At 42.8% G+C, this 13,912-nt stretch overlaps 1 protein-coding gene across 16 annotated transcripts in view; it reads left to right on the top strand.

Moving 5' to 3' along the window:
* Anks1b (ankyrin repeat and sterile alpha motif domain containing 1B) overlaps positions 1-13,912 on the top strand; it is a 953,532-nt gene that overhangs the window by 576,400 nt on the left and 363,220 nt on the right. For 14 of the 16 annotated variants that reach the window (XR_014999730.2, XR_014999729.2, XM_085683219.2 and 11 more), the window contains one exon: positions 7,251-7,357. Coding sequence is in view for 14 of the 16 variants with exons in the window: in XM_085683219.2 (XP_085539345.2) it covers positions 7,251-7,357 (107 nt within the window). In the remaining 2 variants the exon portion in view is untranslated. Of the gene's footprint in view, positions 1-6,446; positions 6,540-6,765; positions 7,358-13,912 lie in introns of those variants that run through there. The other 2 variants (XM_087901964.1, XM_085683222.2) reach the window with 2 other exon arrangements.

The raw sequence follows: 13,912 nt of genomic DNA, 5'->3' as shown, positions 1-13,912 counted from the left end.
GAGTTGTAGAAGTTCCTTGGTAGAATTTTGGGGTTGGTTTATGCAAACTATCATATCATCAGCAACTAGTGAGGGTGTGTCTTCTTTTCTGATTTGTATCCCCTTGATCTCCTTTTGTTGTCTTATTGCTCTAGCTAGAACCTCAAATACTATATTGAATAGATACAGAGAGCACGGACAACTTTGTCTTATTCCTTATTTCACGGGGATCACTTTGAGTTTATCTCCACTTAGTTTGATGTTGGCTGTTGGCTTGCTGTATACTGCCTTAATTATGTTTAGATATGTTCCTTGTATCCCTGCTCTCTCCAAGACCTTCATCATGAAGGGATATTGTATTTTGTCAAAGGGTTTTCAGAATTTAATGAGATGATCATGTGTTTGTTGGTTTTTTTTTTTCAGTTTTGTTATCTGGTAGATTAGATTACATTGACAGATTTTCATGTGTTGAATCATCCCTGCATCACTGGGATGAAGCCGATTTGATCATGGTGGATGATGGTTCTGATGTATTCTTGGATTCAATTTGCCAGTGTTTTATTTAGTGTTTTTTTTAATCAATGTTTGTGAGTGAGATTGGTTTGTAATTCTCTTTCTTAGTAATGTCTTTGTGTGGTTCGGGTATCAGGATAATTGTAGCCTCATAAAAAGAATTTGGCAATGTTCCTTGTGTTTCTATTGTGTGGAACAATTTGAGGAGTATTGGTATTAGTTCTTCTTTGAAAATCTTGTAAAATTCTGCACTGAAACCATCTGGCCCTGGACTTTTTTTGGTTGGGAGACTTTTGATGACTATTTCTATTTCTTTAGCAGTTAAAAGTCTATTTAATTTCATTATCTGGTCTTGATTTAATTTGGTAAGTGATATTTATCCACAAAATTGGAACAGGTTTTTGAAATATGGCCTGATGATTCTCTGGATTTCTTCTGTGTCTGTTGTTATGTCCACCTTTTCATTTCTGATTTTGTTAATTTGGATATTCTCTTTCTCTCTCTCTCTCTCTACCTTTTGGTTAGTTTGGATAAAGGTTTGTCTATATTGTTGATTTTTTTTGAAGAACCAACTCTTTGTCTCATTGATTATTTGTATTGTTTTTTTGTTGTTGTTGTTGTTTCTGTTTTGTTGATTTCAGCTCTCAATTTGACTATTTCCAGCCGTCTACCTTTCCTGGGTGAGTTTGCTTCTTTTTGTTCTACAGCTTTCAGGTGTTCTGTTAATTCACTCGCGTGGGATTTTTTCCAGCTTCTTTATGTAGGCATTTAGTGCTATGAACTTTCCTCTTAACACTGCTTTCATTGTGTCCCATATATTTGGGTATGTTGTGTGGTCATTTTCATTGAATTCTAGGAAGTCTTTGGTTTCTTTCTTTATTTTTTCCTAGACTCATTGATGATTCGTTGACAGCCATTTCTACAAGCAGGTTTAAAACACTTCATCTCCTCCATAGGGACTCCCAGGTCCATTAACAGTGACTCTACAAGTCCCCTTAAATCCCCTTTGCAATCCTAGGCAGCCCCTAGCTTGCTTTCTGAGTCTGCAGACTTGTCTCTCTGGTCTATACTATATGAGCCGGAGCACGGAATAATTGGTTTCTCCCTCAGCCTTCCTTCTCCTGGTAGGATGTCTCCAGGTTTGATCCAGGTTGTAGCATACTGCCTCACTCCATTTCTTTCTATTGCCGAGTAGTATTCCACTGCCTGGACGTAACACATCGTCTTTGTTGGGTCACAGATGTCGCCTGGCCAGGCACTGCCATTTTGCCCCCATCTCTCTGTTGATTCTTGTACCTCATCTGCTGTCACGGGTTGATATGTAGACATTAAGCTTCATTAATCTCCGGGCGGTTACACTCTTGCTTTCTTCAGTTCCCTGAGGTAGAAATTGCTCTGCAGTTTGGTTCAATTAAGTTTGAGCAGGAGAAATTTTTTAAAGCAGGCTTTGAAGTTCATTCTGATGACAGCAGGGCTCCCATTATGTCTCTCCCTGGTTCTCTGAAACTAGGGTACCATTTTCCTTTTTGCCTGGATGAAGCACACTAGCCTCCCCTTCATCGTTTACCGCCAACATCTTTTTCCTTATTTCTTTTAGTTCTTTCCTTTAATGCAGTCTCTCCCTACGCACCCCAGGCTGGCTAGGATTTCAAGATCCTCCTGCCTCTGTCTCTGGAGTGCTAGGATTAAAAGTGTGCACCATTGTGCCTGGCTTTCTATTGGTTTTGATAATATCCTTGTCCTCCTCTTCTGTTTCAGATAAATTCACCCTTTGGGAGGAGTTTTGGAACTTTAGATTCCTTGGAATGACCCTCCTCTTGGACAAAAGCTTTGAGCTGTCCTGTGAGCAATGGGCGCTGGCATTGACCTTTGGTATTCTCTTTTTACATTTCTGAGCATTGAACTGTCCCCTCTACTATATCAACTGCTCTCGGTCTATTCAAACTAGGATAGATTCTACCCTGTGAATAAGAGTGGGTTGGACGAAGGAAGCCCCTGACTTCTCAGCTGTACTCACTGGGAATTTAACATCTGCAAACTTAGAAGAGACCGGAAAGGCCGGCCTGCCCCTTCTCATGAGATTCCCTATCTGTGGCCCAGGAACTAAAGAAAGAAGGTGCCGTTCTCCTGAGTGTGCTCCTACAGAAAGCGTCTGTGGAGAGGACTCTTGGTACAAGGGAAGGTAGAAGCCAGCCATCACCCACCAGCCACAGAACCCTCCTGATCACGGCAGTTTAGAAATGTTTTAAATAATATCTTTTCATGTGTTGTGTGGTCTTGGTGCACTTTGTAGAATCTTCCAGTGGTTTGGGGGGTATTGGGGTTTGTCTGTCTTTGCTTTGTTGCCATCCTAGCTTTGAGCAATTATTCTTGTTTCTTGGAGTGGGACTCATTAGAATTATGTTTTCAAAAAACAGGGCCAAAGGGAAGTCCCTGGTCCCATCACATAGTTTGAACTGTTCCTTTATCACATGTGACAATAATTCATACACAAATCAGGACCCCGTGGCCCTGAGTCCACTCCCTTCTCTCCCTTTTACTACACTCACTCTGAAAAATTACAGAGGTCCTCGCTGAATAAAAGTGCCTGCCCAGTAATGGCTTGTAAGAATTTTAAACTCCAGGAAAACATTTTGAGTAAAGTAAAGCATATATTTAGACACTCAATGTGATCTTCAGGCCTAAATCAGGGTTCTTTAGAAGTCTGACTCATGAAAAAAACACAGAAAAAAATCAGAAACCAGCATGCCTCAGGACCTCTCCTCTCTCCTCCCTCTCCCTTTCCTGTTTCACCCTCTCCCAGTTCACCCCCACCCTACATTTTGCTCACATGAGAATTATTAAACAGAAATCCAAGAACTGAATAATTAAAATCATAGAATTTAGAAAAAATATATAAAAATGTTAAAATGGTTAATAACAAATAATCTCTCTAAAGTGTTTTTATATAACCAGTCTAAGTCATGGAATGATTTTCCCTTTTTATTTGTTAAGAAACCAACAGCCATTTCCAGAGTCATTCATTCATTCATTTATTCATTCATTCATTCATTCATTCAATAAACGTGATTTAATACCTAATAACTGAATGGTACTTTTGCCAGTCACTTGTTCACTGGTTTGGATTTCAAAACATGAGATAGGATTTAAGAGCAAGCCAGTCAGCATATGCCTTGCCAAGCAAAAATATACCCTGGTTATTTTTATTCAGTTTTTACAGAGCTGATTTACCTTCTCATAAAATGGCCAGGAAGAACACTGTCAATGGGATCCCAAGGAACTATGAGACTTCCGTTAGACTTCACGGGGTGGCAGCTTTGGATCTAAGCATTCACGAGGAGCACCTTGTCCTCGCTGTCTCACGCAGGTCGTGTTGCGTAACTACAATCTCCTAAAGTTGGTGCATGCAATTCTACTACCTCTTTGATATTCTTAAAAGATCTAGGAGCAAAGAGAGATAAATTATAAACAAGCATGATACAGTTCACCCAGGCATGCTCATTCAAGGAGAGAATGAAAATGATGCAAAAAAAAAAAAAAGTGCCAACCTGAAAATTCTATTTAAAAATTAAAATGCCTTGGATTTTTGTTTGGAAATCTCATACATGCATACATTGCCTTTAATTAAAATCCACCCACCCTCCCCTCCCCTCTACCCCCTCATCCCCTGTCATTATTCTTTCCCAAGTTCATGTGCTCTTTTTTTTTTAACCCACTTTTTAAACTCTGCTTGTTCAGCGTGGATAGCCTCTCAGGGGCTCCATCCTTGAAGATAATCGACTCTCCTTCCGCTAGTGGCCGTCAGTCCCCAAAAGCTCTGTAGCAGGTGGCAGCACTTCACGGAGCTCCCCGTCCACACTAGGATTTTGGTGGCCTTGATCTTGTACAAGTCTTGTGCATCTAGTCACAGCCACTGCTGAGTTCACGTGCGCAGTGGGGCTGTCACATCCAGGAAGCAATCTTGCGATGGGTATCCTCTACCTCTGGCTCTTCCGTGCTTCCATTTCCAGTGAGCCCAAAATACCCCCTTTTTATAAAGAAATCAGATACTTAGTAGAGTTTAAAAGAAGTTAACTACCCAGTAAAACAAAATGATACAATTAAAAATTTCAACTGGAAAATAAGAGATCTTTTTGGAGTTTGGACCATGAGATTGTTTCATTGTTGACCATCAAGTGAAAACTGAAAGCATACGGTGTGCAGTATCAGGAAAACGCGTTCCCTGCTTCCAAGAAACAAGTCTTGGACATAAATAATGAGCACGTAAGTTAGAAAACAATTATTATAATAGGAGGTAATTGTGCCAGTTAAGAGAGAGGAGGCAGAAACATTTTTCTGTTGGGAGGATTAGAGGAGGTTTTGCGAGGGAAATTGCAGAAGAGTTGTAGGGTTCAAACAAAACCCAAGCTCATTTCAGCCTTCCTTCAGAAACCAGTCAAAAATTGCCCTGGTTAAGAACTGTGAAAGGGGTGTTGAGGAAAGGGTTAGAAAGCTAGATGAGATCCTCAAAATGTCACCAAGAGTCGAGAGTTCATTTTTAATCCAACGGGAAACCACAGCAGGGTTTTGATACAAGAGTTAGTTACCAACACTATGTCTTAGATTATTTTTGACGCTGTGTGTCATTTGGATTCTTTTGAATACTTGTGGAAGGAGGGGTGACAAGAAGGGCTCAATGGGCAAAGGAACTTGTCTGATTAGGTTTGATCCCAGGGACCCACAAGGTGAAAGCAGAGAACCAACTCATGCAGGCTGTTCTCTGGCTTTCATATGTGTGCACTATGGCCTGTATACATACACACACACACACACACACACAATATGAAAACATTTTTAATGATTAAAAATAGAGCAGAGATTTAAGACCATTGTAGTGGCCATTGTTATATCAGGCCAGGTGCTAGGAGAAAAGAAGGCAAAAGTCAAAGGAGAGGAGGCAGGGGGCTAGAGCTCAAAAACCTTTGTCAGCAGTGGAAGGGTGCATACTGCTTGGTGGTTAAATGTCTGTGTGCCAGGGAGATTAGCAGTGCCCTTAAACTGAGAAAAGAAACAGAAAGATGAGACTTGAAGAAGAAAAGAGAAGGGTTCAGTGACACAGTAAATATTTATTGGGTGTGTACATGCCAGGCACTGTTCAGGGCCGGGTGGGGTGGCTTGGGTGAGAATTAGCTTGAATTTGGAAAGTTCTTGATGTGGAAGAGGCTCTGTTCCCCATCTGTGTGGCTCTGGAGTCAGAGCTGGAGCCAGGGAGTGGGAGTTGGGGAGGAAGTAAAAGAGCTTTCTAATGAACGGTGGCTCTGGCTGGGTGGTGAGAGCCCTGTGGTTTCAACAAGCATTCAAGCAGAAGATGGTGGCCTTCCAGGAACACAGGGCAAGAGTCCTTCCTTGGGACGGGGGTGTGGGGGCGGAGGGGGGCTAGACTAGCCTTTCTGACAGCTTTCTTCTAGGCTCATTTTTCTCATGAGCCTCTCCTCGGTAGCTCTGCAGGTTCTATTATTAATCTGTGGTTTCTCTCAATTTTTAAATAAATTACTCAGTCTGTCTGCCATTCAGTAAAACTCACACATTTACATCTGTTATTCTTGAATTATTTTTGGTTAGGGCTCTTCTTCTTTATTAAAAAATTATCCACCCAGTTAGCGTTACCTTTATAGATATTTTAGAATGGGGTGCCTGGTGGATAGGGTTATAAATACTAGAGGAGGGGAAAGGCTTCTCTTGTGCCTAATAGTGTTGTTATTTGGAACGAGCAGGGAATGGGTTGTCTTGACTTGCAAACTATTATGCAGTTTCTATATGTTGCAGTAACTCAAAAAATTAAAAAAAAAAAGCCAGAGAGGTTCACTTTGATACTGCATGGTGAAGAAAGAGAATAATTACGCTGTGAAGCTTTCCATCAGAAACACTTCCCTCTGATGCATTTTAAAAGGGAGAAAGGCGAGGAAGGAAGGGGGGGAAAGGGAGCCTGTAGTGCAAGCCTTGTTGTGAGCTCCGCGTTTCCCGGTGGTGTCTTTTGAAACGTAAAAATCCCACAACAAAATAGCCCGGTAATGTATAACCGGGGCGAAGATTCGATTCCGATTTAGGCGCTTCGGTTGGCTTTTGAGTCTTGCTATTTTCTGCATTTGTTTTGACGGCTCTCATCATTCAAGATTGACGCTTGGATGGGTGTGTAGGAGGGAGCAGCGGCAGCAGCAGGCTTACAGCTTGCAGACAAAAAAAAAAAAAAAAAAAACCTGCCTTATCTGATGGCTATTATTGAAAATGCGAGGTGTAGCCTGGGCTGGGTAATGAAGGGGAGCGAGCGAGGGGGAGCAAGGAGCATGGAGCCGCATACTGACGAGTGTAGGAGTTACTTGATAAAGAGAATTCTGGCTGCTGGCCGGGCATTGCTCATTGTGGAGTACTCACACAGTCACACAGAACGCAGAGCAGCCTAGGCTGACAGCTTGCTATGCCTTCTTCTGCTGCCTGGTTTCGGGGGCTGTATGACGCACTGGTCGGTAGTAAAGATTAATATGTAAGAAATGTGGAGCGAGGATCAAGTCATACTCCGCAGCCTCGCCTGGCAAACTATGTGTTACTTCTGACTTTGCTCTCTCGCTGCGAACGTTAATCTGTCAAGCTGGCGGGCTCCTTCGAGAACAACTTTCCCAGGAGCATGATGTGGCAATGCCACCTCTCAGCCCAGGACTACCGCTATTACCCCGTGGACGGCTACTCCCTGCTAAAACGCTTCCCTCTTCATCCTCTTACAGGACCCAGATGCCCTGTCCAAACAGTGGGACAATGGTTGGAAAGCATTGGGCTCCCTCAGTACGAGAACCACCTGATGGCTAATGGATTTGACAATGTACAGTTTATGGTAAGATTGCTATCCGTGGCCACGGAGCTGCCTTTTGTCTGTCTTTGCTTCTTATGTGTCTGACACGGCTCAGAGGCAGCCTGGTTTGCACGGAAATGGATCGGCTTCATATATGCAACTGCCTCAGAAAAGCAAATGCCTTTAGAACAGAACTTACTGTATGCGTGTAGACACTGACTGGAAAATGGGATTTATATACATCCCTTAGGCATGTGTGTTGTATGAATTGGTGAGTGCTCTATTTATAGGCTCTGGAAGGAGATTAACATTTATATTCTCCCTGCCATTTCTTTGTGTGATGTCTTTCCCTATGAATTTGTGATCTAGGCTTACAATTATATTATCCCACGCTTCAGCTAGTCCTAGATTCTAGAGATAGGTTATTTCACTCGGACATCAGCATTATGATTAATTAGACAACCCGCTTTGTTGGCGGTATGGCGATCATTTTTCCTGCTAATCGCTCAATAAAGCAGTTTAAATCCTGCGGCCGGCCCTTCATTAGCTAGGCGCTTCAGCCGGTCGATTAGCGAGTGCATGCTCTTCCTTCCACACGCTGGCTGAGGAGCAATGAAGTATTGTTTGTTACTTTGGGTGGAAAACAAACACTTGGATCAATTGGCCATCCCTGTATAGAGAGGAGCTGCTGTACCAAAGGCACTGATGTACTTCCGAGTCCGGGTCTATGTGGGTCTGAACCTGGCGTGTGCAAACTTCCCACTGTGCATATAGGTGAGGAGGAGGATGGGAGGGGTGCAGGCGACAGTCTAGTTTTCTAATCATCCTGAGACGTCCTCCGGCGCTCACTGCTTCCTCTTGTTAAGCCCCTTTAAGCCCCATCACAGCCCTCTCACCTTTCCTTGCTTCAAAGGTCCCACTACACGTATCGCTTGGTCCCTAAATTTAGGGAGACCTCCATGTCATAAGCATGTAGCACACCATCCGCTTATAGAAATACTTAATGGATCCTCTGAAATAAAATGCTGGGGAGACACCTACAGCATGATCATAAAAACACTGAGAGCTAGTCAGATCTTCCCAGTTCCCTTTTCAAGATTGTTTCTCTCTAAACTTGACAGAATTATTATAGATTTGAAGGTTATTAAGATAGTTAAATTTTACAAAAATATGGACGCCTACAAGCTTTTTTAAGATGCATAAGTCTGGCCCATCCTATGAGCTTTAAGTAATATATGCATAAAACCCTTTATGGGTTTCTTGTTGTTTTTCTCTTAATAATGAGCTGTGCATTTATTTTCCTTGTGTCCATCCGACAGTTACTGGCTTTGCAGCTGAGACACCGTGGGTGTTGAAATAGGGTAGAAGTGGAAGTTGTTCCAGTCTGAGCAGAGTTAAGACTGACTTGGGACAATAAACAGATGCTGTTAATAATTAGAGGAACTAGCAAACAAAATGAATACCATTGACTACACATCTCTATGTTGTCTCTCCTTAAAATGGGGTGTCTCATTCCCAAGCCCTTGTCAAATTTACTCTGGCCCCCGAGAAGCTGGGCTTTGGCTTCCCTGAATTAATCGGCCACACTGAAAGGACTTTAATTCCGCTTAATTTTCCTCTGAATAGTAAACGCTTATGAGTGAATGTCATCCCCCGTTGGAAGTATTTAACTAGAAGGTGATCGCACAGGTTTTAAAGAACTTGAGGGCAGAAGTGTGAAGAACAACCATGTGTAAGTTGTGCGCAAAATGTATCCAAAGGGCAAGAACCCCGAGCACCGTGGGAAGATCAAATTGCGATCATAGATTGTGGCTTTGCCTGTTCATTTCCAAGTATCGTATGAAATCTTCCAGAAAATGAGAGTGCCTTGTTAATTCACGCAAGCCAAAGGCTTGCATCAAGAGACCAAATTTTAAAACAAAATAGCTTTGATTTGCCATGGAGAAGGACTAATTAATTGTGAAAATGTAGCAAATCATGAAATGGTGTCATCAATTACTGCATTACATGGTGCTATCATACTCCATTTGTTTGCTGCTGATGTTGTAGGAAAAGGATGCCTACCTGTGTGATAATTATTCCCTGATTGCCATAGTCTACTAAATGCTGAACTTAAAGCGCACGGTGATTGGCCCGCTTTAAGGAACAAATTTCATTAATGTGAAAATCCGTTAGACCTGCTCAGTCTCCATTCGGTATCATGTTCTAGCTTTTGTTTTCCGGGTAGCACATTCTGACCTGCATTTATTCTTCCTGTTGCCTAAGCAACAAGCACCATGCTCCCATTAACTGTGATGTCGTGTAGGTCTTATTAGCTTTTGAGAAGAAGACAGAAGACATCACAAGGATATAATTAATGTTGGTTAAATGTGGCAGCACACCCATGTATGTGCTTTGTTGTGGAAACGTTCTCTAGAGCTAATATTTCACTGCATTGATGTTCTATTGATAAATTAAGTTTTAAGTTTTCTTTAAAATAACTTTTTGAAGAATTTATTGAAAACGTAATGTTTTGCTAAATCTGTTCTATATACTGTTAAGCAGAAACGCAATATGTGGTTTATTTTATCTCATGGCGACCATTAACTTTAGTAAAGATTGCTTAATAATGATTCCTGAACATGGTTAGAAAAGAAGAAAGCTCCCCCGCCCTTTTTGGTGTTGACCGTCTCTCATCACTTTTCCTTCAGGCTCTTGATACCTTCCCTTGAGTTTACAGATGCAGGAATTATTTTCCTATCTTCAAGACAAAATTATAAACTTTTGCTCTATGCATTCATCCTGCCTTATTGAACATTGTGCACACATTAGATCCAAAGTGCCCTTAAGAATATAAAATAAATAGAAATGGCTACAATTCTAGAAGGGCTACAACAGGACCTATAGGCAGCTAAGACTTTGGGAAAGTCACGTGTGTTTTGACATCAGAAGTCCTCTCACGCGTCATGTGTCTGAAGTCTTCCCTAGTCCTGCCCTGCGTGTCCCTCTAAAGATGCGTCACAACGCACAGCGTCACAATGCACAGCGGTCAGCTCTCTGTGTAAACATCATCTACCTGCTTCTCCACCGACCTGGGAGTGCTGTGGGGTCCTCTGAGCTTTGTGACTTTCTTCAGCCTTTGCAGTGTTTGTTAGCATGACTGTTTCAACGTTGCTTATGTTCCTAGCAAGGAGTTTAGGGCTGTATCGATTGTTACACAGGGTGCTTTTGCTTATGGTTTTCCTTCCTCTGTTTCTTGCTACCACCAGCTTTTTCTAAGTTAAATGATTGCTTCCTAAGTTGTCAAAGTCTCAGATCCTCTGTTCTTTTCCTATGGTCTTGCTCCTTTCTGCCATCTCCGTCCTCCTTCAGTGCTGCCATTTCCTTTCTTCCCCCTACACTTTTCATCCCCAACACTCCCCCTGCCTTGATTCCATAACTTTCCTTAAGGCCTGCAGTCCACAGTCGTGTGTCTTCTTGGAACTCATGTGGTGGCTGTGTTTCGCAGCCCTCGCTCTGTCTCTAGAGTTAGAAATTAAGTTTCTGCTTGTGTATAACTTGTCCTTCCAACTGGAGGAGAGATTAGCAAGCCTGTTTTGCGTGTTGATTTCCTTGCTTTTCTTCCAACTCCTAATGTAATGTAATGTACATAGACATCCTCCGGGAAGCGCCACAGACACAACAGGCTGATGTGGCTGGACCTCCAGTGTCGTTTATCAGCTAAAAGTCATTTTTTTGCCCATGGGAATATGGAGCACTTCAGTTCTCCTTCAGGAACTGAGTCCTCTGTAAATATTTTCCACATACGAGGAAGTGTTAATTGCTAGGGATTCATTGATGAACAAAACATGACCCTTGTGTCAGTCAGGGCATCCTGTTCTGAGTGTTTCCTTGTAAGCCCCACAAGCGTTCCTTCGTCCACTTAGTCTATAACACAGGGACTTGCCCCTCATCTTTCTATACAGTCAGCATTACTCAGCCATTTTTTCCTATATTAAATTATAGTGCATAGTGGAACGTGCAAAACATTTGTTGGAGCACGAAGTCAAGGAAAATGGAGATAGTGCTAGCATCAGACACGTAGCAATACTACAACAAATTGATGGTGTACGGACCAGATTACAAAGCTTGTGTCACCCGGAGGAGGACTGACTCAGAGTCTCACCATCCTTACTAACCAACAGTTACATCCTCAAATCCTAAAGGGGAAAAGAATGAAATTACATATCATGTCACCCTTTTAGCATCTCCCGTTGACCTGTTGCCTTGGAATGATCTGGCCATCTTTAATGTGTTCAGGATGAAGTCTTTATGATGTAAGTTATAGGAAGCCCCACACCAATTGGCATTTTTGTGCACTTGAGTGGGTAGCATTCATAAAGCGCTTTCTGGAGGTCAACATGAGCAGTGCCCATTAGACACTGAAGGAGATCCGTGGAGCCCTTGTAGGTGATCAGTCTGACCAAAGGATGCGAGCAAGAGGAAAGCTGACAAGGACGTATTGAACTGGAACTTTTCTCCCACATCCGTGGTGCGTACTACGTGCTATGGAAAGATCTCTCACACCTTGCATAACTTTGCCGGAATAAGAGAGCTCTTTGCAGCCGCTCTGGTAAAATGACCTTTTGAAGTCTTAGCAAACCACTAGACAGGTAAGATGTCAAACCTGTGACGTAGAAAAATAAATGGTCACCAATGGCTAAGGCGAATCACTCCAATGATGACTTCTTAACTATTTCTCAGGCAAACTTATGGAGTTTCAATGATTTGAAGGAAATATAAAATGAAAACGCGCATTTCCCCCACTTCCTGTTTCTGAAGCAGCCTTGAGTTGAGCGGGCAACCTTATACTGCAGAATCAGCTATGATTTTCCAAACTCACCTAGGACAGTAGTTCTATATTTGCTCTTACCAACGGTTTTCTTTCAACCACTGGCATATAAATCTGTTGGTATCTAGCAATCAGTGCCAAAGGGGAGTCATTTTTTATCTGGACAACAGCTTAATTACAAATATGAGAGGCAGTGAGCACGGAGGGGGTCGTAGGGGCAGAAAGAAAGAAAGTGTCTCATCAGCGTGGTCTTGTCTCCCTATCGTTTGGTTTGCTCATCTGCAAAAATCAGTCTAATGAGGAATCTAGAAGCAATGCTCCTTGGGGTGATTATATTAATATTTTGGGCCGTTTAGAGGTGCAAGGCACAGTGTTGGTGCCGAGAGAGCTATTAATTGTTCCCGTATATGCCATTAGCCTGGGGAAGGCCACTGATTGCTTGTGCAGTACAGCAAATCGGTAATGCGGGCACGCGCCGGAATGGCCATGCTGAAAGCATGACTCCTGGGGACAATGTCAGCCATGACTCCGGTCTGGTGATGGAAAGGAGCCTTTCCCTCCATCTGGAAGTTACTCTGATTAAATTTTTAAGCATTAAAATATGTTGCCCCATTTTCTAATAATCCAGTAATGTAACTCCCATTACTAACTAATGTTCGCATGAGTTAGCCTTTAATTTAGTCATGGAGCGCATTTGCATAATTTGATCTCCAGAATTGCTTCAAATGACCAGATATTTGGGATGAGGAATTTGCATCATGAACCTAAAAAGTTACTAAAACTGCTGAGTTACAGGCTAATTTTAAGAAATCCAGCTAGAGAATCACATTTCTTTTTTTTTTTTTTTTGCTTTCAAAGAGCAGATCTCCCAGGCAGCTTGCTCGGTGGCCGTGACCTCCATTTTCTCATTCCCAGGCAGTGCCCTACCTCTCTATAATCCAGCCTGCTTCCCAACTTTCCTGCAAGCCACTGCCTTTCATGTCAGCCGTGACCTGCTTCTCGCCAAATTCTCCCCCATTTCTCCCTCACCTCGTTCCTCTTGGCCTTCTTAGCTTGTGCCACCTTCCTTCCCCACTTCTTACCCTCATCCACCCCGCCCCACCCCACCCATAGCTATCGGACATGACCCTGCCCATTCCACCACCCGACTCTCCTCCGTGTCCATGTGGATCAATATGGGACCTTCTACTTTGCAGACATGCTCCAAGTTCCACGTCTGCTTGCCTTGCTAGACCTCCTTATACCTGGTTTCCAGCACGCTCCAACTGCTCACGACACATTTCCATATGCATGTATGCATACGAAGCATTTAGCTCAGACCTGGCACCAGATCAACGCCCAACAAATGTTAGCTGTAACTGCAGCCCAAGTGATCTGAGGCACACGCTTGCTTTCATCTATGGGGTTTAAATCTTTCTTATATGCGAGAGATGGTATTTCCCAAAGCCTTAATGTGACTCTTGTATATGGGATCCCGGCTGACCTGGACCCAGATAATTCTTCATCCTTTTCTATCACGTCTTATTTCTTCTCTGTGCACTAGGGAACTCAGCTGCAGGCTTCTCTTCCGTTGCCTGGCTTTGCACACACTACTTCTCTGCCACACAGCATCCTTCTTCTCTCTTAACTCCTTTTTCTCCTTTGGCTCTTAGCTCTGTTATCCCATCGTTCAGTTGTCAGCTCCCTGCTGACCTTCCAGGTACAAGCCAGCGTGCTCCTTCCCCTTAAAATCTCCTTTCTGGGCTGTATCACCTGTGCATGGTCCGTTTACTCCCTTCACCCGTACC

Source organism: Myodes glareolus, chromosome 26 (assembly GCF_982192425.1).
Source record: "Myodes glareolus chromosome 26, mMyoGla1.1, whole genome shotgun sequence".
In the NCBI taxonomy this organism is placed as follows: domain Eukaryota; kingdom Metazoa; phylum Chordata; class Mammalia; order Rodentia; family Cricetidae; genus Myodes; species Myodes glareolus.
Note: the sequence above shows the minus strand (reverse complement) of the source record. Positions and strands in the feature narration are given on the sequence as shown.